This window comes from Protomyctophum bolini (genome assembly GCF_963924005.1).
Source record: "Protomyctophum bolini genome assembly, chromosome: 18".
NCBI classification, from domain to species: domain Eukaryota; kingdom Metazoa; phylum Chordata; class Actinopteri; order Myctophiformes; family Myctophidae; genus Protomyctophum; species Protomyctophum bolini.
In genome coordinates this window covers 31639460-31661710 of record NC_137879.1, presented here as the reverse complement: position 1 = coordinate 31661710, position 22251 = coordinate 31639460, and the positions used below count along the sequence as shown (strand labels likewise).

The window sequence follows — 22251 nt, the reverse complement described above, 5'->3', positions numbered from 1 at the left end:
TGAGACTTCTTCAGCTAAAGTTTGCGTTTCTGCCAGATAGAGGAAATCAATAAAGTGGCAGAGCAAAGGACCAACGGAGGGAGGGGAGGTGGTTGATTTGGGAGATAAACTGCCCTTGACTTTCACCTTCCAAAGCCTCTGGATTTAATCTATGATGGCAGACGCGAGAGCAAGACTTGGCTGGTAACAAAGAAATAAAAAACAAAAACAACAAACAATGGATAAATAAGACTTTCCCCAGAAAGGTTTATTTAATTGTTTAAAATAGTAAGGCTAGAGATGCTGTAGAAGTACACAGGTAGATTCATGTACTAGAACAGATGGGGGGGGGGGTCGATATCAATGACAAGCCTGTATGTCGGGAGGACTGTAGCCCCCCCCCTGACAGGGGAGTGTGGGGGGGGGGGGGGGGGGGTACATCCTTTAAGTTGAGGAGGAGGATGGAGGAAGCAGGTTTTGTGAAACCAGCTCTGGTACAATAGAGTTGCCCCACCATTGACTGATCAGATATCAGTTTTACTGAACCCTCCAGTAGTCTTAATATCAGAGCTTTGGGAGGGTAAACTGATCCCGTCTATGTCTGAGGGTGACCTCTACCCAGGGCACTGTGTTAATACTACTAATACGCAGGCCTCAGACAAACCCTGCCTTGACCACCGCCACTTCCTGCAGAGATAGTGCATAGCTCAGTGAGTTACCCTCTCCAAAAAAGTACTACGACAATATATCATTTCAATAGCAAAAGAAAAACATTGTCATGAAAATAAACCCAAGACATTTTCATGTTTCAAAGACATATATAATCATATGTATATATATTCCTATTCAATGTACAAAGATACATTCTGAATTGCAAAGGCTCATTCATGGAAATAAATACTGAAATGGCTAAACTGCAATACGATAGCAATCCTCTCCTCTCGTGGAGGGAAGAGACGTGCATGCGCACAGTCGCACACACTCACATGAGGACGGGCCTCATATCTCATACTCAATACAGAGGAAACAGAAAACAGAAAACAAAACATAGCAAAATTTTGATAGTACACACACACACACACACACACACACAGGCCAGAGACAGGGCTCGCCTCAAATTGCACCCTATCCGACATCCCGCACACGTGCGCCCTGCATCCGGGCCAGATTATAGTGGACAGTAGCGGGGGGGATAGGTTGCCATTTCAGAGAGAGAGAGCAGTCTAAAGAATCCAAAAACATACAAAAGGCTAATAAAAATAGTCTTAAAATATTGACTGAAAGAATCGATGTCTGCCAGACACATCAGGAGGGAATTTCACTTCAGAGCCTCAGCTACTGAACATCATGTAACAAAAAAGGCGCAGGGGCGGAGAGCGGCACTGCAAAAATCTAAATGTCAGTCAAGGATTTTTTAACCACTTTAACCCTGGTGTCCCTCTCTTGGGCATGGAATCACAGGCAGAAGTTTTCAAAAAAGATTTCCAATAGCAGAGCAAGCTCACATCTCGTCACCGTTGCGACGTGTTGTTAATGGCTATTTCTTTTAAGTAGGGCTCAAGTGGCTAATAAACACTTGACAGTGGAGATTTGTACATGAGATAATGTTCAGATAACGCTCAATATACACTCCCATAGCATGTTTATAAAAACAGCAGTAGGTCCAGCATGGTCTCTCCTGTTAAACCCAATTACTTTCACTTAAGCGAAATATGAAGGTCTAAAAATATATCTATCTATACACCAGGGTTTGTGTTACATCGAATCTACAGGGAGGCAAGACCAAACATGCTGCTAAAAGGCGTCATGTTATGAAGAGGAGTCACTGTTTGTTATTTTAACATCATTCTCAATTCATCTTATTTAATTTTTTTTTTTTAATCATTTTCCTTTGGTAGCAAACATTCTTTCACAGAAGAATAAATACTTGAAAAAGTCTATATAACTTAGTTCTTTCAAACCTCGATACCTAAGGCAGTCGTAGATATTTGTAAAGTGTCTACTTGCTCTAAGCTGGTGGGAAGGGTCGACGGAGCAGAGATGCAATGACGTCTCTGGAGCCCTGTTCAAATACTTCCATGTCACACCCTGCCTCCCTTCCTTTCTGCCCTCCTCAGGCAATAGCTAATTCAATAGAATCTAAATCAACGATTATCAACCGGTCCAACTAAAAACAGACCTGCCACTAATGTCAAGGAAGGAAGGACATCCGCGTACGAGAGTAGCAGAAGTGGAGGTAGCCGTTGCATTTTTAATCTTGCAAAGTCAAGTCTCTAAACTGTTACCCGGCTTCGCACGGATGGGTCAAGACTCAGGAGGTGATAAGAAGGCTTTGAACGGGGCAATCCTCTGCTCCAGCAGCCCATAACATGATTCATCTGTGTATTGCATTTGTCTCGACACGAAACAAGATCCAGTGAAAACAGGCAATTGATTTAAACCGTCTTGCATACAATCAAATGCCAAGTTCACAAGGAAGTAAGATAATAAAGCGAGAAGCGAGAGTGAGGAAGAGAGAGTAGGAAAGAAAACTTTACAGAATGGGGAAAGTGGAATACGTCGTCTGCTTTGTTTATAACCAACTGCACAGGAATAGACTCCTTATCTATTCTGATTGTCCCTTACATCAGTGGTTTTGAACCCTTTTCACATCAAGGTCCATTATTTATTTGGCATTTTGAGCCACGGACCACCGTTTGATGAGATTTAGCCTCTCAGACCCAAGACTTAGAATATTTCGTTGTCGTTGGATGAGAGTTTGTCCACAATTCCATGCTGTATTGATGTGGTACCATAGGAGTGATAATTAGGCAAACAATTCTTCTACATTCTCAAAATTGTGTTAGAGTCCTTGTAAATTAAGTAATGCAGACGTTTTAACAATAATTTAACTCTTAAAGCGTAAAATTAAACCAAATGGACCGTTACGGATGCATTTGGTTTCATTTTACGCTCTCGGGAGTTAAAGATCTATAAGGGTCCATTTGGTTACCAACTCTCCATCATTTAGCTGATGGGGACCACCTGGAACCCCCTCAAGGACCGCTGGTTGAGAACCACGGCATTACATCATCAAACATTAGGACACCAGTAATTGTAACTGCTGAAAGTGTTCTACTCTCTGCTGAGTCTGCACGTATCACCACACACTACAGGGAGTGTAACCTGAAAGTTGGAAAATTGGATGCATTCTTTTTTTTTCTGAGCACATGAAACAAATAATATCAAATAAAGTAAAAAAAAAAAGGGTTTTGTATTCAGTATTTCTGTAACTTGAAGAAAATAAAAACGATAATTGCAAAGGAATTAAAAAAAAGTAAAATAATTTTGAACAAAACAGATTAAAAAAAAAAGTAGTGGGAAATGTAAAGTAAGAAAATAAAAAACAAAATAAACATGCGTTTCGTGTCAGTTTGAACGGCTCCCGGTGATGGGCAGAAAGCCGCCACACTCCTGCGGCGAAGTTTACCGCCGATACCGCGAAGAAGAGCTAACAGTTTTGCTGTGACCGAGGGACAAAGTGCTAATCTTAGACCTGGTGTCTCTGTGTGCGGCAGGTCCTCCACCCCCGAGCTCCTTCTCCGTGGCAGCGTGTGTTCAGGTGCAGGGGGGGTGGGGTGGGGTGGGGGGGGGTAGTGTTTCATGGGTAAGAGCGGTCCAAATTCAGTCGTCATTACACCGAACCTGCCAGACAATAAGGTGGCTGCGCTCAGCTTTGGCCAAGAAGGGCTGCAGCTTCATCGTGGGTTCATCCACGTCCTCTGGCTCAGCACCCTCGTCACCTACACACACACACACACACACACACACACACACACACACACACACACACACACACACGCACAAACACAGTGTTTTACACGTCGATTCGTTGATGTATTTATTCAACAAAACGCAGGACGCAGATGGCCAATAGTGGTAGCCCCACAACGCACTCACCCATCCTGAAGTCAATGTAGCCTTCTCCTCCACTCATCACCAACATAGACCTGGTCCCGTCCTGAGAAAGAGCATCCATGGCCTTGTTGTCACCTGCTGCTTCACCTCCACTCGATGCGGGCGGGACTGCATGGCCTTTATGCAACGCACAAGCACATGGACGGGGTTATTGTTATTGGCGTTATTGTTGTTGTTTCTTTTCACTTTTATTTTATCCATTACTGTATGTCCACATGGAACGGAGATTGCACATTTCACACATTTCACAGAGCATCACACCTATTGAAGAAAAGTACAAAGAGTCATCACAGACATAGGAAACAAAAACATGATATTCTAACAACACCAATCATCCACATATTATGCTTCTGGACATGACCTTCAGCAAACTCTGACTAATAACGAAGGGAGGAAAGGACAGTAGCTGGGCTGTTTGAGCTTGTAGATCGGCTATTGTCAAAAGATTTTTACTAGACATTTGAAAAACGTGAAATGGGAAATTTGAGTACTTTCTCCTTTTGGAAGTACATTTTGATGGCAACACTATAGTTAGTACTTTTAACTCAAGTGCATTTTGAATTCGGGACTTTCACTTAAACGGAGTACTTCTTCTACAGTATTCATACTTTTACTTAACACATTTTGGGCGGGAACCCCTTTTGGTGTTTTAAACATTATGTTATAATTTAGCCATTGAAAAATAGCAGATCTACAAGCTCATACAAACTACGAGCTTGTAGGTCTGCTATTTTTGAAAAATCGTGAAAATATTTATTTCAGAAAACTGGACGATTTTTTTTTTTTCATTTTGAGGTCAGGCCTAAATGGGTTTAAGTAAAGCATTTGAGCACTTATTTCCCCCACTGCGTTTGTTTACCAGGGACAGAGGTGAAGAACTTCACAGCATCACGGTGACCATGGAAACAGAGCTGTGCGTGAGCCATCGAGCAGAAAGGAACAAAGGTTCCGGCCGTCACTTTGTCGCTGTTCTCATCGCCGTAGACTCGCACTACACTTCCTGGTCTGTTTCCTCCCGTCCCCGTGGTCACCTTGTTGGTCGCTGGAAATCACAGACAAAAGCAGAAAGTGTAGCAGAAAGAGGGGAGACGAAAAAGACACAATGTGATACAGAGGTTGTTAATGTGAAGGGCTCCGGCATGCAATACACAGAAATAAATGAATGAATAGCAAGTATTCATTTAATATTCAATGCTAGGTGCAATTGAGAACCTTTGAGTCACAGTGCAAATAATCTAAATGCAACAAAGGTTTTAGAGCACTACACGAATAGAGACTAAAGAAAAGACCTTAGATAGAGAAGCAGAGATCTGGGCACACACTAAAAAAGAAGACACTAGGGCACATTTTATCAGTAGCAGTACAGCAGCAGCAAGAAAAGAAAAAGACTAAATGAAGCAATGATCTAAGAACTCTCTACAGCAAACTATAAGATGTCAAGGCGAATTTCGAGAGCCCCAGAATGTTGAGCTGTTCCCTACTGTAATGTTCAACGTGCAGCAATTAGTGAGTTCATGCCATGATGGTACTCACTGTCTGTCAGGGGAATAGAGATGATGACTCCGTTCCCGGTGCCGACCCACAGGCGTTTACAGGACACCATGAGAGCCGTGATCCGCACGAACGAGAAGCCCAGCTTCCCCGTACCTGAAATACATGATACCCGTATAATGTATATTATTATCACAACCATTGGCAGAAATGTTCTTTGTCAAGAATTCCCCACAGTTATTCACAGCCATCTTCTTCAATAATAATTATTCTTCTGCGTTTCATTCACAGAAGACGGAGACAATTATTAAAGGTAGGGGTGCAACAGTTAATGGAACCAATTAGATTGAATCAATTTTTATGGAATTAATTAAATAATATATATATTTGTAATAATAGACAACAAAAATTATAGAAAAGAATGCACACAACCCCATGATGAAGTATAAAACAGGGCTTAAAAGGACAACTTTAGTTTTTTTCAACCAAGGTTCATGTTTTAGGTTATTATTAGAGTAAAAGATGAGTGTTATTTTTTTTTTTCATTTGCTGCTTTATTTAGTTTCAGGGATTTTAGCTGTTTTTGACAGGGGGGCAGGGGCATTCGAGCATGGGGCTAAATATGTATTTCTTTACAAAATATTATGGCGATTTATTATTTACTATAGTCCTACTAGACCCCAAGAAATCACATCTGGCCACAAAAGATCACGAGATCTACTGAATGTGTCAAACTGCATATTGAGCCTATGACACACACAGTGTGGCTTCCCCCCAGTAGGCCTCCTTCACATTCAGTAGATCCTGTAATCTTCTGTGGCCGGATGTAATTTCCTGGGGTCTAGTAGGACTATAGTAAATAATAAATAAATAAATCGCCATAATATTTTGTAAACAAATACATATTTAGACCCATGCTTGAATGCCCCCGCCCCCCTGTCAAAAAGAGCTAAAATCCCTAAAACGAAAGAAAGCAGCAAATGAAGAAAAAAAAAATAACACTCATCTTTTACTTTCTCCAATAACAACCTAAAACATGAACCTTGGTTGAGAAAAACTAAAGTTGTCCTTTAAGTGGTATATATACAGTAACAAAATCAATTAGAATTCGAGTTGTCGATAGCAAAAGGAAAGACGGATCTCATTTCCCACTGATCTGGCAAGGACCTCCACTCAACTCACCCAGCATCTTGCTGACGTAGGGCTCAATGTCTACGTCCTGGAGGTGCTGGTGGGTGTGGGCGTGGAACAGCCGGAGCGTGGAGTCCAGTCGGATGGACACCCAGATGCCGTCTCCGTCCCAGGCCAGCTGCCGGACCTGGCTCTCCTTGCGGGGGTGGGCGTCAAAAGACTTCTGCGGACGACGGAGGACAGAGTGGGGAACGGGGGAACGTGCAGAGAGCGTTAGAGAGGCAGGGGCTGGAATCCCGTAAGAGGGCCACTTTTGAATAAAAAAAATAGCAACCCAGCACTCTTTAGCTAGTGGAGATGGGTGGTGTACGACATGGGTTTCGAAACAAATTTGTTCAACGCAAAATGGTGCATCCCAAGTTCAGGAGACTACAAATTATTCTCCTGAATGCTGCCTTCCGAGTGGAATTTGCATTTCTTCCACTATAGTAAATGCTGACATCCGTGGTCTGGAGAGGGCAGTTGTTTTACAGACGGGTAAAAGGGCAGGGGCTGAAGCCCCCTTTGATGTCTATGTGTGCACGTCCTTGGTGGGGAACATGGAGCAGTGGTTCCCAAACCTTTTCATGTCAAGGACCCCCAAGTTGACACTAATTAGTAATTAGCCCTGCGGACCCCCAATTGGAAAGGTTTGCCAGGGACCCCCATAAGAGAAGACTTTTTTTTACGGCTCTAGCAGTGACTCTCAACCCGTTTAATTTCAAGGACCCCCAGTTTGACATTAGTGTCTACGGATCCCCATTTAATGGCATTTTTATCTCTGGGACCCTCAATTTATATTGTAAAATCAGGTTGTGTGGCCAAAACGTCCACAGACGTCCTGGGAAATCCAGCTATGTAGTGCCCAAGACGTCTGTGGACGTCTTAGCAGAAAAAAGAAGAAAAAAAAAGTAAAAAGTGGGCACCCTGGGTTACTATTTTGAAAGTGTTGTGTTGGTACACAATGTGTTGATTTAACTCTGAGAGGGTACCAATGGAACATTTGTACACTCTCAGAGTTACAGACCCATAAGGGTCCATTTAAGTGATTACAACGCTTCTGGCGCAAAAAATCCCAGGCGGTATCATGTCCCTACGCTGGGAGACATCATATGAGTGTACATACAGTACGGTACGTACCTCTATTTTCATGGCTTTGGGCTGCACCACATAGATCTTGTTCCTGTAGCCACACCACACTTTATCGTGCACTACCGTGATGCAGCGGATGGAGTGATGGGGTCGACCCAAGTCTAACAGGTGGTAGTTGGTCAGGTCCCACTGACCGTCTGAAATCAAATAATAAATAAGAGAAAAACAGTTTGACCCCATTTTTTGCCTGCATCGACAATTCGACGCGCAACAGCTTACTTTAACCATTTTGAACCTGGGCATTCTAATTTTGGGTATGTCAGATTCAGTGTTTCTTCAAACAAATAGCCTGAAGAAGGTCAGTAGACCGAAAGCTTGCTAAATAAATCGATTGTGCGCAGATCTGAGTGTGAGGAGCTTCCCTCTATTTTTTTCTCACGTTCCCTTTGTGGCTCCAGCACCTTTTTTGAACATTTTATTTTTCAAACAAATAGCCAAAATACAAGGTTAAAAGATGTCTCATCATTCACGACATACTGCGAGATGTTGAAAGCGTTGTAAATTGCCTCTTCGTTTTTTAAAGCCCAAGTAAAATAAATAGGGCTTATTATTAAGCGGTCAATTGGAAGATTGAAAGCCCATAATGACAAAAGTGAGTCACGGTCAGTGTGCAGCCTCACCTAATCCTCTGTTGAAGATGGCCAACGTGCCGTCAGAAAGAGCCACCAGCACCCGGCCTTTCACATGCCTGTTGGGAGAGAGAATAGCTGAAGGTCTACTCTGCACAAAGAGGATACTATCACATCGTCTCCGTTGGGCAGAAACCTTGATGTCTAATGGATGCAATTCAGTTATTATTTAGTCACACTCACACTCTTCTTGTTAATACTTTCCATTGGTTCAATATTTGTAAAGCCACAGCTTGAAGATCGGCCATTTTTGCTACGTTTGCGAGACGTTTGCATGACAAACTAGGACACTTTTGGTGTTTTAAGCATTGTTATACTTTAGCTATGAATTTGTAGGTCTGCTATTTTTGAAAGATTGTGAAAATGTGCCTGAAATCATTGTATATAATATATATTCTTTCAGAGCGAGTTTTTAAACTCAAATCTTTGCTTCTGAGGGGTCCCTGGAACTACATATTTTCAGATGGGGGTCGGCAGCCAAATACACATAATTCTGGGGGTCCTTGACATGAAATATTGAGCACTGATAGAAAAACATGAGGTATTTCAGAAAACTTAGAAAACGATTTAGGAGACATTTTTTTTATTTCGACGTCGGGCCTAAATGGGTTAATAAAAAAATCAAGTTGAAATATGAAGACGCAAGCTTTCTGCCCATCGGCAACAATATGTAGCAAGCAAGTGTGGAACTTGTTGTTGCAGGGAATAAAAGTCTACCTGGGAATGGGACCTGTCGGACTGTACTTACACTATGCCGAGAACGGAGTCCTTCAGCTTAATAGAATGGAGACACTTCTTCCACTGAGCCACAGAGGAGTGCACGTACACACTGGAAATGAGACAGACAAGGAGTCACTTCGTCCATTAAACTCCACTACCTTTTTCCACCGATGAAAACCTAATAAAAACTAAAGCTATGGGGACTACAACTGAGACTTGATACATTGACACATTTCACCAACAACTAAAAACTAGACTGAAATGTTAGGGAGGGACTAAGGGAGAAGAGATACAGTAGAAGTAAAAGACAAGGTTGGTTGCACTATAGGGTGTTGCACTCTTAAAATAGAGGATCTACAGTACATGCTCACATTTTGTAAGCTTGTAGATCAGCTATTTCCAGCATGCAGGGGCGAACAGGGCGATTACAAACAAAAGAGCTTCTTACCATCCGTTCTGTGCCCCCAACCACATGGTGGGCAGCACGCTGCTCATCTTCTGAGCCTCTTCTCTCATCAGGTCTTGTTCCTCTGGGACGGGGCTGGAACTGACCCCATCCTTTAACAGGTCACACTCCCTGGACCAGCAAAACATTGGAAATGAGGAGTTTGACCATTATCGGCAAAAATCAAGTCAATATCGGACATCTCTAATTGTGTGTGTGTGCGAGTGTTTGTGTGTACCTCTGCGTGTAGTTGCCCGAGTTCTCGGCGGGCTGGGCCCCCAGCGGGTCGGTGAACACGTGCTCAGTGTAGACGCCCCTCTGACCTCCTCTGTGGTCGACAGCGGGTCCGCCACTGGCCTCGGTTGCTTCGGTCGCCTGCTCCGCCGGCCTGGACTCCGCTGCGGGACACACAATGCTTGGAATGACATGACGCACGTGAACCCTACAGCTCTGGACTCTGCTGCGGGACAGGTCACACAATGCTTGGAATTACATGACGCACGTGAACCCTGGCTGCAGCGTCCCTATTCTGGCGGCCAACATTTGGCGCAAATAGCAGATCTACAAGCTCAACAGCGCGTCACGTTGTAACTCGCAGATATTGGCTGTTTCGATACTATTTTGATAAAAATGTATAATTATAATAATGGTAATTACAATAGAGGTACAGAGCAAGTACAAGTACAGAGCCTTAGGGTAAACTAAGTGCAGTGGTTTGAAGGAGAACTTCGGACTAGAAGGCTTTCTTAGCTTTATTTGTAGTCGTTACGTTACAAAGAGGTCCAGGTGTTATTTTGTGCAAAAGCGCATTATTGGCTATTTCCCCTACTAGAAAAGCCCTCATTTTTGGGGGTTGGGTTTTGGTGCTAATTCGCTTATTTCCATCTAAATAAGTAGTAAAGTGTGCCACTTGGGCTACTATTTACATTATGAAGAGAGGATATATAAAAAAGATTTTTGAGCGATGGAAATAAGCGTATTAGCACTAAAACCCAATGCCCCATTCAATTCAATTCACCGAGGGCTTATGGTAGGGGGAAACAGAACAGAAGTAAATTGCATTATGATCAAAGACTATTCAATCTATGGAAGACTCCAGAGAAAAACAATCAAAAAATGAATGATTCTTGTGATTTGTATTCTTTATGTTTTAGAGCATACTATAGAGCTATATTTTCTTCTCTTTGTTGTGCTTTCTATTTCCCCAACTGCATTTCTTGGCAACTGTATCAAAGTAATTTCCTGAGGTAGAATAAATCTACATTTCTTATCCCCAATTCATATTTGGTTGCACACTGGTGTTTGCGCACTGAAAATAACCATGTACTGTACATGTTCACAGGAGATTCGTTGTGAGCTCGTAGATCTGCTATTTTATTAGGAATGTAAGCCGTAACCTTCTCTTGGTAAATGGTGCATTTATATAGCGCTTTTATCCAAGGCGTTTTACATAGGTTGTGCATTACATTCACCCATTCACGCACACATTCATACACCGATGGCGGCGGAAACCATGCAATTCAATAGCGACTTTAAGCAACGACGGCTACGGCCGTCGGATACGGCAACCGGAAATGGATCAGTGCTCGATACATAAACCTGCTCTCCGTCGCAGCCCTTTCTACTACGGCAGAACCTACACTTACACGTAGTGTCTACAACGTCATAACCATGTTTATTGAAATTATAGCCGTCATACATTTACACAGATTGCTCCATCGCCTCTCTTATGCTGTGCATTGTGTTGGCATGCTCTGAATGAAGAAATAACACTAATACCATCATATGTCATATTAACCATGTTTATTAAAACGGTTTTAGAATAACACAGATTGCTCCAGCACCTTCCTCTTTCCACTGCTGATCATGTCCAGCGCATGTAAGAGTGAACCAATATCGGCAAGTTAGCTGACGCACGACGGGGTGTACAATAATAACCATGGCTTAACGATTTTGACTGCGACGGCGTCAGAGAAGCCGTACTTCCGCATAGCGTCGCCGTCCTGAAACAGTCGTTGCTTAAAGTCCCTAGTGTCTTGCTCAAGGACACTTCGACACTAACTCTGGGGGAGCCCGGGTTCGAACTGGCAACCTTACGGTTTCCATCCGGCTACTCTACCCCTGAGCCACCGCCGCCCCTCGTCTCTTAACCCATTCTGACCGGGAACCCGTTTTGGTGTTAGCATCATGTTATGCTTTAGCTATTGAAAAATAGCAGATCTACAAGCTCATAGCGCGCCACTCGGTGGCGCGCTACGAGCTTGTAGGTCTGCTATTTTTGAAAAATCGAAGAACGACTGACATTTTAAAAATCTGATCTCAGGTCAGAATGGGTTAATCAAACCAGTGTGTGTCCAGTGGGAAACCTCGTATGAATCTGATCTCAGGTCAGAATGGGTTAAGTATAAACCAAGGCGTTACCTGTTAGTGCGTCCGCTCCGACCGGACTGCCCTCTCTCTGAGGAGCGGCCGCGAGCCCCTCGGCGGTACAGCCAACCACGGTGATTCCCATGAGCAGCCCCTCGCCGCTCGCTGGGCTGCCATTGGCTGAGCCGGGGGGCTCCGGCGAGCCACCGCCATCGTCTCCCACTCCCACCGGTCCTCCGGCCTCCTCCTCCGGTTGAGACACCTCCTCACCGGCCGGGTAGTCCGTCTCTCTGGCACCTGAATGACGACAGACAGACAACATGCCAGTTCATTAGCAGTGTGGCTGGAATACATATAGGGCGCCATTCGAGGCGTTTACATTTTTAACCTCAAATTCAGTTCTTTCCACAACAAAAATTAGTTTTATAATGAATTTAATTTTTATTGCGCTTTTGAATGGTTCATTCATTCATACATTTGGAGGTGAAGCGGTGAACAGTCGACGTCAGCGTCCTCACTTGCCACATTCACACACCAATGGTGGCAAGCTCACACCGACCGACTCATTGGAGGCAATGTATAGGGTTCAGTGTCTTTGCCCAAGGACACTTCGACATGTGGACAGGAGGACCCGGGATTCGAACCGCCGACCCAGGGATCATTGGACAACCTGCTCTATACCTCCTGAGCCACAGCCGGCCGGTTTACTCATTATAAGTGAATTTTCTCTTTTAGTGGATTTACTGTACAAGCTCGCAACACGGCGTGAGCTTGTAGATCCACTATTTTGGCAATCAAATGGGGCTTAATTCATATTTTTACTTATACTTTATTCATACCGTTTATTTGTATCGCAAAAAGATACGATACAATACATAGCCAAACTATACGATATGTTGCCGTTTGCATTTTGATATACTTCCGATTCTTGAAACTTGGAAACGATTTTTCGATGCCGTTACTATATCGCTATATACACAATACAGTGTGCGTGTGTGTGTGTGTGTGTGCGCTGACCTGGTACAGTGGCGATGCACAGTATGTGGGCGTTGCACACAAAGAAGTTCTCCAGCATGTTTCCGGGCTGGTTGGCGTCGATGACGACGACTTTAGTGGTGGCCTTGGTGCTGGTGCAGATCCACACCAGGGACGACAGCTCGTCCTGCTGACGCAGCTCCTTCTGCTGCTCCTGAACAAACACGCACACATGATATTATGATTTATTGAACCCATTGTAGATCCGACGACGATTCTACAAAAATGTCTTCAAAAAAAATCACGACAGTTTTCTGAAAAATCCGTCGTTCTCAAACGCCCCAAAAAATATATGTATTTGGCTGCCCGAAACCCCCATTTGAAAATATGTTGTTCCTGGGACCCCCCAGAAGCAAATATTTGAGTTAAAAATGTTCGCTCTGAAAGAATATATATATATACACATTATATATACCGGTATATATATATATATTCAAGGATTTGCGCTACATTTACACGATTTTTCAAAAATAGCAGACCTGTAGATCTGCTATTTTTCAATAGCTAAAGTATAACATTATCCTTAAAACACCAAAAGGGGTTCCCGTCCTGAATGCGTTAAATACTACTGTTTTGCAGTCACTTTCATTATGTGTGTGTGTGTGTGTCTGAATGAGTGAATGTGCGCTGGCCGTGCATACCGTAAGTTCCTGGTCCAGTTTGTCCAGACTGCTCTGGGACCCAGTCCTCCACCTGGGGCTCTCTGGCCCTGCCACGTCACTGTAGAACACGCTGGCTCCCACGATGGAGCCTCCGTCTCTGGTCTTACCTCCCGAGAGGTTCACACCCGCCGCACACCAAAGCTGAGACACACAGACACACATCGAACTCAAAGCCACAATGTATACTCCGGAGTGTTCATTTAACTCTGAGAGTGTACAAATGTAACCGAAATGGTTAACCATTCGGTTAACATTTGTACACTTTCAGAGTAAGTAAGCCTTGCCGAGCCATGAGGCCCATAAGGCAAGAGCCAATCTCCCGTTTCTTTGGCGTGAGGCAGCTTGATGTACAAGTACACCCCCTGGACATGACGCTAGTATGTCACAGGGACTTAACACCCAATGCAACCCTTGATGCTGAGTGCAGGGAGGCAATGGGTCCCATTTTAACAGAGTCTTTGGTAGGACCCAGCCGGGGATCGAACCCCCGACGTTCCAGTCTCAGGGCGGACACTAGTCTAACCACAAGGCCACTGAGCTAGCTGGTACGCTTTCAGAGTTACAAATGCATAAATATCAAAGACCACAATACAATGTAAAAATATGTTCACACGATACGGTACCAACAGCTGTACTACAGAACAACACTGAGAAGTTGGATATAACAAGCTGCGCACACGACACAACACATTAGGTTTGCAATAACACACAACACGCACGCTGACGAGAGCCACGATACACTACCATACACTATTCACTGTTATAGACCACTATGTGCAATTAAAAACAAAAGCACCGATACCTTCATAGAAGCATCTTTCTCATCCAGCGGTCGGAGGAACACAGGAACTGGCAGATTCTTCATCTTGTTCTCCGACGGTCCGTTGGGCACCTGGCAAATCAATGAATCATTAAAGATGAATGTGTTCTTAACCGTATGATGCTTTACGACAACATACTACGTCCAAATGCCACTTTCCAAAGGAAAAGGAAAGTAGCAAAATAGGAGACACAAGTAAACACCAATACTATAACTGCGTATGAGTGGACTGAATAATTAAAGTGTTCCATTAGCCGGTCTGTAGAATAATGTAATAATGCAAGGCCATACCTGAATACAACTACCGGTATTGCAGGTATGGCCTTGCCTTGCCTGGTGCACCAGGTCTTGTGCACCAGGAGTCATACGAATTGCAGGAGTTGAGGTATTACATTTAGGGTTTATTTTTTAAATATGGTGAAAACGGCAGATCTACAAGCTGGTAGATCGGCTTTGTTTTTCTCTTTCTTATATTATTTGACAATTTGACCCAATGTTTCACCAGTTTTTATAGTATACCGGTAGTTTGTTGATTACTATTGATGCAGATGAATGTTTTTTTGTCTTTTCTTTCTTTTTTTTTTTAGGTATTAAAAGTGCTTAAATGGTCACTTCACTGTCATCCGGGGACCCCCCGACCCACAGGTTGTGAACAACTGCAATAAGGTGTGGGTTTCACTTCTAGTGATTTTTACTAGCTGACTAGTTGCCTAGTTTACTGATCGACTAGTTGTTTAACGAGCTTGTAGGTCTGCTATTTTTGAAAAATCGAAGAACGACTGACATTTTTAGAATCTGATCTCAGGTCAGAATGGGTTAATCAGACCAGTGTGTGTGTCCAGTGGAAACCTCGTATGAATCTGATCTCAGGTCAGAATGGGTTAAAGCCCTAGTGTGGGTGTCATAGATGCTGTGGTGTCTCATGTCTCCGTACTTTATACTTCTTGGGCAGGCTCCAGCCGTAGGCCTGCACCCTGCCGTCCTCCTTCTGGACATGGGCTTTGACCTGCTGGTACTGCACCCTCTTCTGCTCCCTCCTGGACACCGGACTCTCCGCCGCCCTGGGAGGAGGAACAGACGCTTGGGTTTAGATGTCGGATTTTTTTTTTTTTTTTAATATATTCTACAGAATCATGACAATTTTCAGAAAAACCTCATGTTTCTATATCAGTGGTTATGGTTATTAAGGTCAGGATATTCCTGTCTTACCTGCTGTCCTAATAAATATTGGTACTCTGGCTATTGGTGTGTGCGGCCATCTTGTTGTTTATTCAAGATCTCCTCTATATCAGTGGTTCTCAATATTTCATGTCAAGGACTGAAGAAGGTCCGGAGGGACCGAAGCAAATACCAGGTTGCGGGTGTATTCTATTCTTTTCATTGATGTCAAGGACCCCAAAAATATATATGTAATATGCTACCGACCCCCCCCCCCCCTTTCAGAGCGAAAAATGTCGCTCTGAAAGAATATATATTCAAAGATTTGAGGCACATTTTAACGATTTAAAAAAAATAGCAGATCTACAAGCTCATAGAGCGGCACTCGGTGGTGTGCTATGAGCTTGTAGATCTGCTATTTTCCAATATCTAAAGTATAACATAATGCTTAAAACACCAAAAGGGGTTCCCGTTCTGAATGATTTAATATCACAGCTTAAAAACCCTCTGGGTTGTCAGCTTTCCCGCCGGGGAATTCCCCAACCGGGATTCTCCACCGTTAACCTTTACGATGCCGTGTGAGGGCTGTGGGACGCAACTCCTCTCAGCCCCATTTGCCCTTTGCTCCGATCTCTATTCGTCGTAAAGGCCTTAGTATAGATTTACGTGGTTATGTTGGCGTGTCATCTAGATGGGTCGTTAGTTATTCATGGCTGAGCTCCATCCAACCATGCTATATGCCCATATAGCTGGCCTGGGGCAATGGTTGGACGGACGGACGGACGGACGGACGGACTCACATCTTACTGTACTACAGCCAGCAGATCAGAAAATAGTGAAGCTGCAATACACAACCGTTTTTGTGTGAATTGAAATGATATTTTGACCAATCTGCATGGTAGAGTATGTTAATGCATATTCATTCATTCAGGACGGGAACCCCTTTGTGTTTTAAGGTTTTAACCCATTTATGGTTTTAAAAAAAATCTTCTAAATCCTGACAGTTTTCTGAAATACCTCATGTTTCTATATCTGTGGTTCTCGATATATCTATATCTATATAGATCTGCTATTTTTCAATAGCTAAAATATAACATAATGCTTGAAGCACCAAAAGGGGTTCCCAGTTCCACCCAAAATGGGTTAATGGTGGGTAAAGGCCATAAAAGTAATAGATTGAAGCTTTACATACTATTTTCTTGTTATGGATTGAATGTGGTTGTCAAATTATATTCCAAATGTAAATGTTACTGTCAAGTGTCAGACAGTACTGTAGGGAGATGATTGGCCTTACATTTGACCACTGGGGGGAAAGCAACATCATTGCTGCAATGTACTGTTCACACTTCACAAAACATACATTGGCGCCCTCAAGTGGCAGCAAGAGGTAAGTGTTTTGATACACACTGACCAAACCACTGAAGCCGATTGTGGAAAATGTACAGCATTTGTAATCAGGGGCAATGAGCTGATCTTGTAAGTTTTCAAGCCCTTGCGTGATTTAGATTGAATATTAATAATATTAAATGGCACATTGCTCTGATTATTACACATAGCTAGTTCACTACTAACTAAACGTACAGGCTAAAGCAGTGGTTCCCAAACGTTTTAGTTCAAGACCAAAAAACAGGAAATTAAACGTTTACCCAGGAACCAAACGTAGTGACAATAGCAGATCGTGTTGTGAGCTTGTAGATCTGCCATTTTGATTTCTAAAACCTTTTTTTTTTTTTAAATGTATTTATGGAAATGATTAGATTTTTATTTATTTATGAAAGAATTTGAAAAAACGTTGGAATTGTTTTTAATTGACGAAACATATTGAAATAAAAATATATGTTATTTACTCGCGACCTATACAAATTGCTCCGCGACTTAAAAAGACGGGGTGGGCCAAAGAGGTTAACCCATTCTGACCGGGAACCCATTTTGGTGTTTAGCATCATGTCATGCTTTAGCTATTGAAAAATAGCAGATCTACAAGCTCATAGCGCGCCACCGAGTGGCGCGCTACGAGCTTGTAGGTCTGCTATTTTTGAAAAATCGAAGAACGACTGTGACATTTTTAGAATCTGTTCTCAGGTCAGAATGGTTTAATCAGACCAGTGTGTGTCCCAGTGGAAACCTCGTATGAATCTGATCTCAGGTCAGAATGGGTTAAAAACATCACGCGAAGGACATTCATTCATTCATTCATTCGTACAAACGTACTCCTCGTTGAGGAACTCGAAGGCCTTGCTCTTGTCGCTGGGCAGCTGCTGCAGAGCGCTGCTCCTCCTCTTCACCGACGGCTGGATCTGGGAGGTGGGCGCGTTGTACTTGACGTTGACGCCGGGGCTCTCAGACCCCGACGCCCCCGGCCTCTTGGCCACGCCGCCCGACGAGCTGAACAGACGGCTGAAACTGGAGATGTGAGGATGGGGGGGCGGCAGCAGCAGAGGAGGGACGGGGTAGAGGGAGAAGAGCACACACACACACACACACAGAGACACGTATAGAAGGGTGGACACACGAAGCAGTAGCAGCAGACGGTTGGGTTTACACACAGTCGAGGGGGGTAACGGACGTGATGGGTCGGGACTCCCGCCGAGACACACCATGCCGAGTCTGAATGGACTATAATATGAATATGCACACAGTGACAGAATGACTCGTCCTACTTCCAGGCTTCCACTTCCCTACTCCTTTCACAGGTGTTACCGATGATGCTAATTAAGGTTCTCAAACGTTTTAATTTCAAGGACCCCCCATATAACTCTGAGAGTGCACAAATGGAACCAAATGGAATCTCAGGAGTTACACACCCGGGCGTTTGGAACCCTTTCGGAGACCCACTGGGGTTGCAGAGTGTTTCCAGTGAGCCAATATTGCACAATAGCAGCACCCAGACACTGTTTGACCAGAATGGAACAGAGCCTTCATTAGTATAGTATCAGCGCCGGTAACAGCTGTGAAAGAAGTAGGGAAGGGGCACTAAAGTTCTTTCCGAAATGGCGTGTGTGCATAATAGTCCATTTTCCACCAGACGGAAGGCGGCGATCCCATCCAAAAATGCTCAATAATGCATCAGGCCAACTGAAGCCAACCCACAGTCTGAGAGCGCGCCTCCTCCACTCAGCCAGTGAGTGGTGGAGAGCAGGATGTGCAGGGTTAATGGAGTACACTGATCGGGGCGGTTAGTTAACAACATGGAACATAAACAGGCTGACCTGACTACGGCACGTGATTTCCCCCACCCACGTCTCTGTAGCAGAGTGGCTCAGAGCCTCTCCCTGAAAAGACTAACATCTCCCTGGTCCATAGGGTCTATCCCTTTGGTCTAGGTCAAGATATTGGACTTTCATGTGGGAGCCCCGAGTTCAAATCTCTACAGCAAGCTGCACAGATAGATACGGAACTGTGCTTTAGCACGCTTCTCAAAACGGCTCATTCAGTTTCATACATTATCCGTCTTGTTGTTTCACCTCAAAAACACATACGGTATATTTGGCAGTGTTCGTGTAAATTTCTGTCATCTTTCAGTAGTTTTCATGTAATGTCTGACCATTTACGGTCCCTATTTTTTTTCCCCCGCCCATCTCTCTGTTCCCTCCCAGTTCTACCGGCTCTTGCAACATGACATACCTTCTGCACACAAGACATCACAACACCAGGCAAAAATATAGGGGGACACAGAAAAAACAGGCAGGAGAGAACAAAGATTTTAAATCACTTATCTTCTCTCCAACGTATACCCCACACGCAGCAAATCACTTTGCATATAAACCTGCACCAAATGTTGTCAATTGTTCAACCCACGCCAAAGTCACTCATGAAGAAACTCGACAAGAGGAGAGCCAACAGCAGGGAATGGCTGAGATTCATGATTTTTCACCATCGGCATAATCACCATAAAGACTTTGCCTTTGATGAATTGCATTCAGGGTTTCCCCCATTGCGATCTTTGACTATGCTTGATGTCTTTGAACTCGGCAAACTCAACAAAAAGGAACAAAAACTCAATTTGACACGTGCAAGAAGAAAGCCATTCTCTGGCTGGCTCTCCTTTGTTACGAGTTTGCTGTCAAGATGAGATGAGAAGCCAGTCAAGGCAGACACCACTAGCATGTCAAAGATTTACCTACATCCTGGAGAAATCAAACAGAACACACATGAAATAAAAGAGAAAGGTAGAAATACAAAATAAAAACATTAACCACACGCAGTAAATGGTTGACTGTAGTACAGAAATGATGTCAAATGAATTAAAGAAAGGGGTTATGGAGCTTACAATTGCCAGAGGCTGGATTTCTTCTTGTCGCTGAGAGCTGGGTTCTCCTTTGACGCCCTGACAGAGGGATGACAACCACATTATCCTCTACTCTAAAGAGAGACAACTCGGCAAAGAACGAACAGTGGTGGCGAATCTAGGCCTGTCACAATTATTACATAATTGACTAATCTTGTTTTTCTTTAGATAATCGCAATTATCTTTGCATAATCGTCAATCATTTCCATGTTGAAAAATGTCCATACATTTTCAAACATTTTTTTAAAATAGCAGAAATAGCTTGTAGATCAATTATTTCCACTATTTTGTAAATTATTTTGTAAAGATAAAAATGATTAATTGCGTCGGCAAACAGTCAGAAATACAAATTGTAACGTTCTAAAATGTTCAATGCAAAAAACACAATTATAACGTTAATCACAATTATCTGTGTGACAATTAATCGTCAAATTAAATTTGTAAAGGTGAATCTGGACTTGACCACAATTTACAATTTAGGCATTTAGCAGACACTCTTAATCCAGAGCGATTTACAGTAAGCAAGAACATGATAACACATCAAATACATGAAAAATAGTCATCAAGAAATAAGATAAGAACCTAACATCTGTCCAACAGTAGAATATCTGAAACTATGAGTATATACTATAGACCAGTGGTTCACAAACTGTTTCATCTCAAGGACCCCCAAATGTACACTCATTAGCCCCGCAGACCCCCATTTGAAAAGACATGCCAGGGACCCCCATAAGAGCAGATTTTTAAGGCTAGCAGTGATTTTTAACCCGTTTACTTTCAAGGACCCCCAGTTTGACATGCATTAGTCTACGGACCCCCATTTAATGGCCTTTTTATCTCTGGGACCCCCAATTTATATTGTAAAATCAATGCTAATTTAACTCTGAGAGTGTACATTTGTTATCTGACCTTCAAATTCAACCTGAAAAGGTGGCTAAAAACAATTCAAATCTGTAATCATGAGTAACTATCAGCACTATTTAGTATTCATCACCAGGGTCATTTCTCACTTCACTTTGCAGTTGTTCTGTTCTGTCCCATGTTGATCTGTTCCTGTATTGTATTGTATTTGTGTATGGACATAGGCCCTCATTTATCAATCGATTGTAAAATCTGCCACAGATTCGAGTGCAGGCTTCGTAGTACACCCACGTCGCCACGGCATTTATAAAGTGATCGCAAACAGCTGATCCTTCCTTAATTTCGTCTGACGTTAATAAATGTGACGGCTGAAATCTATCGGGCACGCGCTCGTTTTTGCGACATGAACGTCCTGGAATACGTCCTGAAACCATGGTTACATGGACTTGCTGCCCCAGCTCTCTCATACACACACAGACGCACGCACGCACACGCAACGTGGGCTCACTGGGCTGGCTGGGTAGCCTACATCTCTGATGCGGTTCCCACTTGCGCTGGCACGGTACATTTGGCATTCGAGCGACGCGTCGGGTTTATTAAACGAGGAGGATATTGCACATACCGTAACTCCAGAAAGACATTGGCCTGCTGTAGATTAGGCTACAGTATATAGGCTACCCATGCATGTTGGGACTCTCCGCATAGCACTGCACTATAGGCTATACTTTCGAACGTCATGGAAATATTCCAGCACAGACAGCCCAAATCCTCGCATGTATGCGCTCATGCAAAACACTGTTTAAATGGCTTAAATCAAGTGCGATTTTAATTGTAAAGTTGGAAAGCTCCTACAAATTTAATATGACACAAAGACACATCTTGTAGGTCTATTCCTTTTTTCTTTTCTTTTTCTTACATGTAGCCCATATACATACAGTTTTATATTAACATTTTAGGAGTGAATACATATGTTTCGATGCCTTTGGCAGCCTCTCAGCTGGTCAAACAATGCTGCTCCGACGTTCTACGACAGAAAAACAAGCGTAAGACAGCTCCCGAGCTTTGTCAAGTTCAATTTCAAGCTTTGCCGGAAATGGTATATGTCGCATGGTTGATAAATGAGGGCCATAGTGTTGGGTGGTTGCACATATGCACACATGGCATCAACGCATGGTGTTGTGTGCTGGCACACTACACACTCTGTCTTTCTTTTATCTGTATTGTACTGTGTTTTTGTATGGACATAGTGTTGGGTGCTTGCACATATGCACACATGGCATCAACGCATGGTGTCTTTCTTTTATCATTAATTTTTTAAGAGCCTGCGCAGGGACTACAGATGAAATTTAGCTTTGGCTGACTCTGGCCATGTGAAAACTGACATGAGCTTTGTACCTGTCAAATAAATAAATAAATAAATAAAAATAAACACTCTCTGAGTTACAGACCCATAAGGGTCCATTTGGTTCCAAATTATCATTTAGCTGGGTTCCCCCCCCCCCCCTGGAACTCCCTCA

The 22251-nt window shown here is 43.3% G+C and overlaps 1 protein-coding gene across 2 annotated transcripts in view; it reads right to left on the bottom strand.

Moving 5' to 3' along the window:
* Positions 1-213: 213 nt before the first annotated feature.
* The window catches only part of spag9b (sperm associated antigen 9b), a 68233-nt gene continuing 46195 nt past the window's right edge, over positions 214-22251 (bottom strand). For both annotated transcript variants that reach the window (XM_080789728.1, XM_080789729.1), the window contains 17 exons: positions 19856-19912; positions 17797-17988; positions 15362-15488; positions 14410-14499; positions 13587-13748; positions 12928-13099; positions 11965-12207; positions 9782-9941; positions 9547-9675; positions 9127-9207; positions 8370-8437; positions 7738-7886; positions 6610-6781; positions 5470-5583; positions 4796-4978; positions 3919-4053; positions 214-3761 (listed from right to left, as the gene is read on the bottom strand). In XM_080789728.1, the coding sequence (XP_080645854.1) occupies positions 3643-3761; positions 3919-4053; positions 4796-4978; positions 5470-5583; positions 6610-6781; positions 7738-7886; positions 8370-8437; positions 9127-9207; positions 9547-9675; positions 9782-9941; positions 11965-12207; positions 12928-13099; positions 13587-13748; positions 14410-14499; positions 15362-15488; positions 17797-17988; positions 19856-19912 (2353 nt within the window). In that variant the 3' untranslated portion in view covers positions 214-3642. The remainder of the gene's footprint in view (positions 3762-3918; positions 4054-4795; positions 4979-5469; positions 5584-6609; positions 6782-7737; positions 7887-8369; positions 8438-9126; positions 9208-9546; positions 9676-9781; positions 9942-11964; positions 12208-12927; positions 13100-13586; positions 13749-14409; positions 14500-15361; positions 15489-17796; positions 17989-19855; positions 19913-22251) is intronic.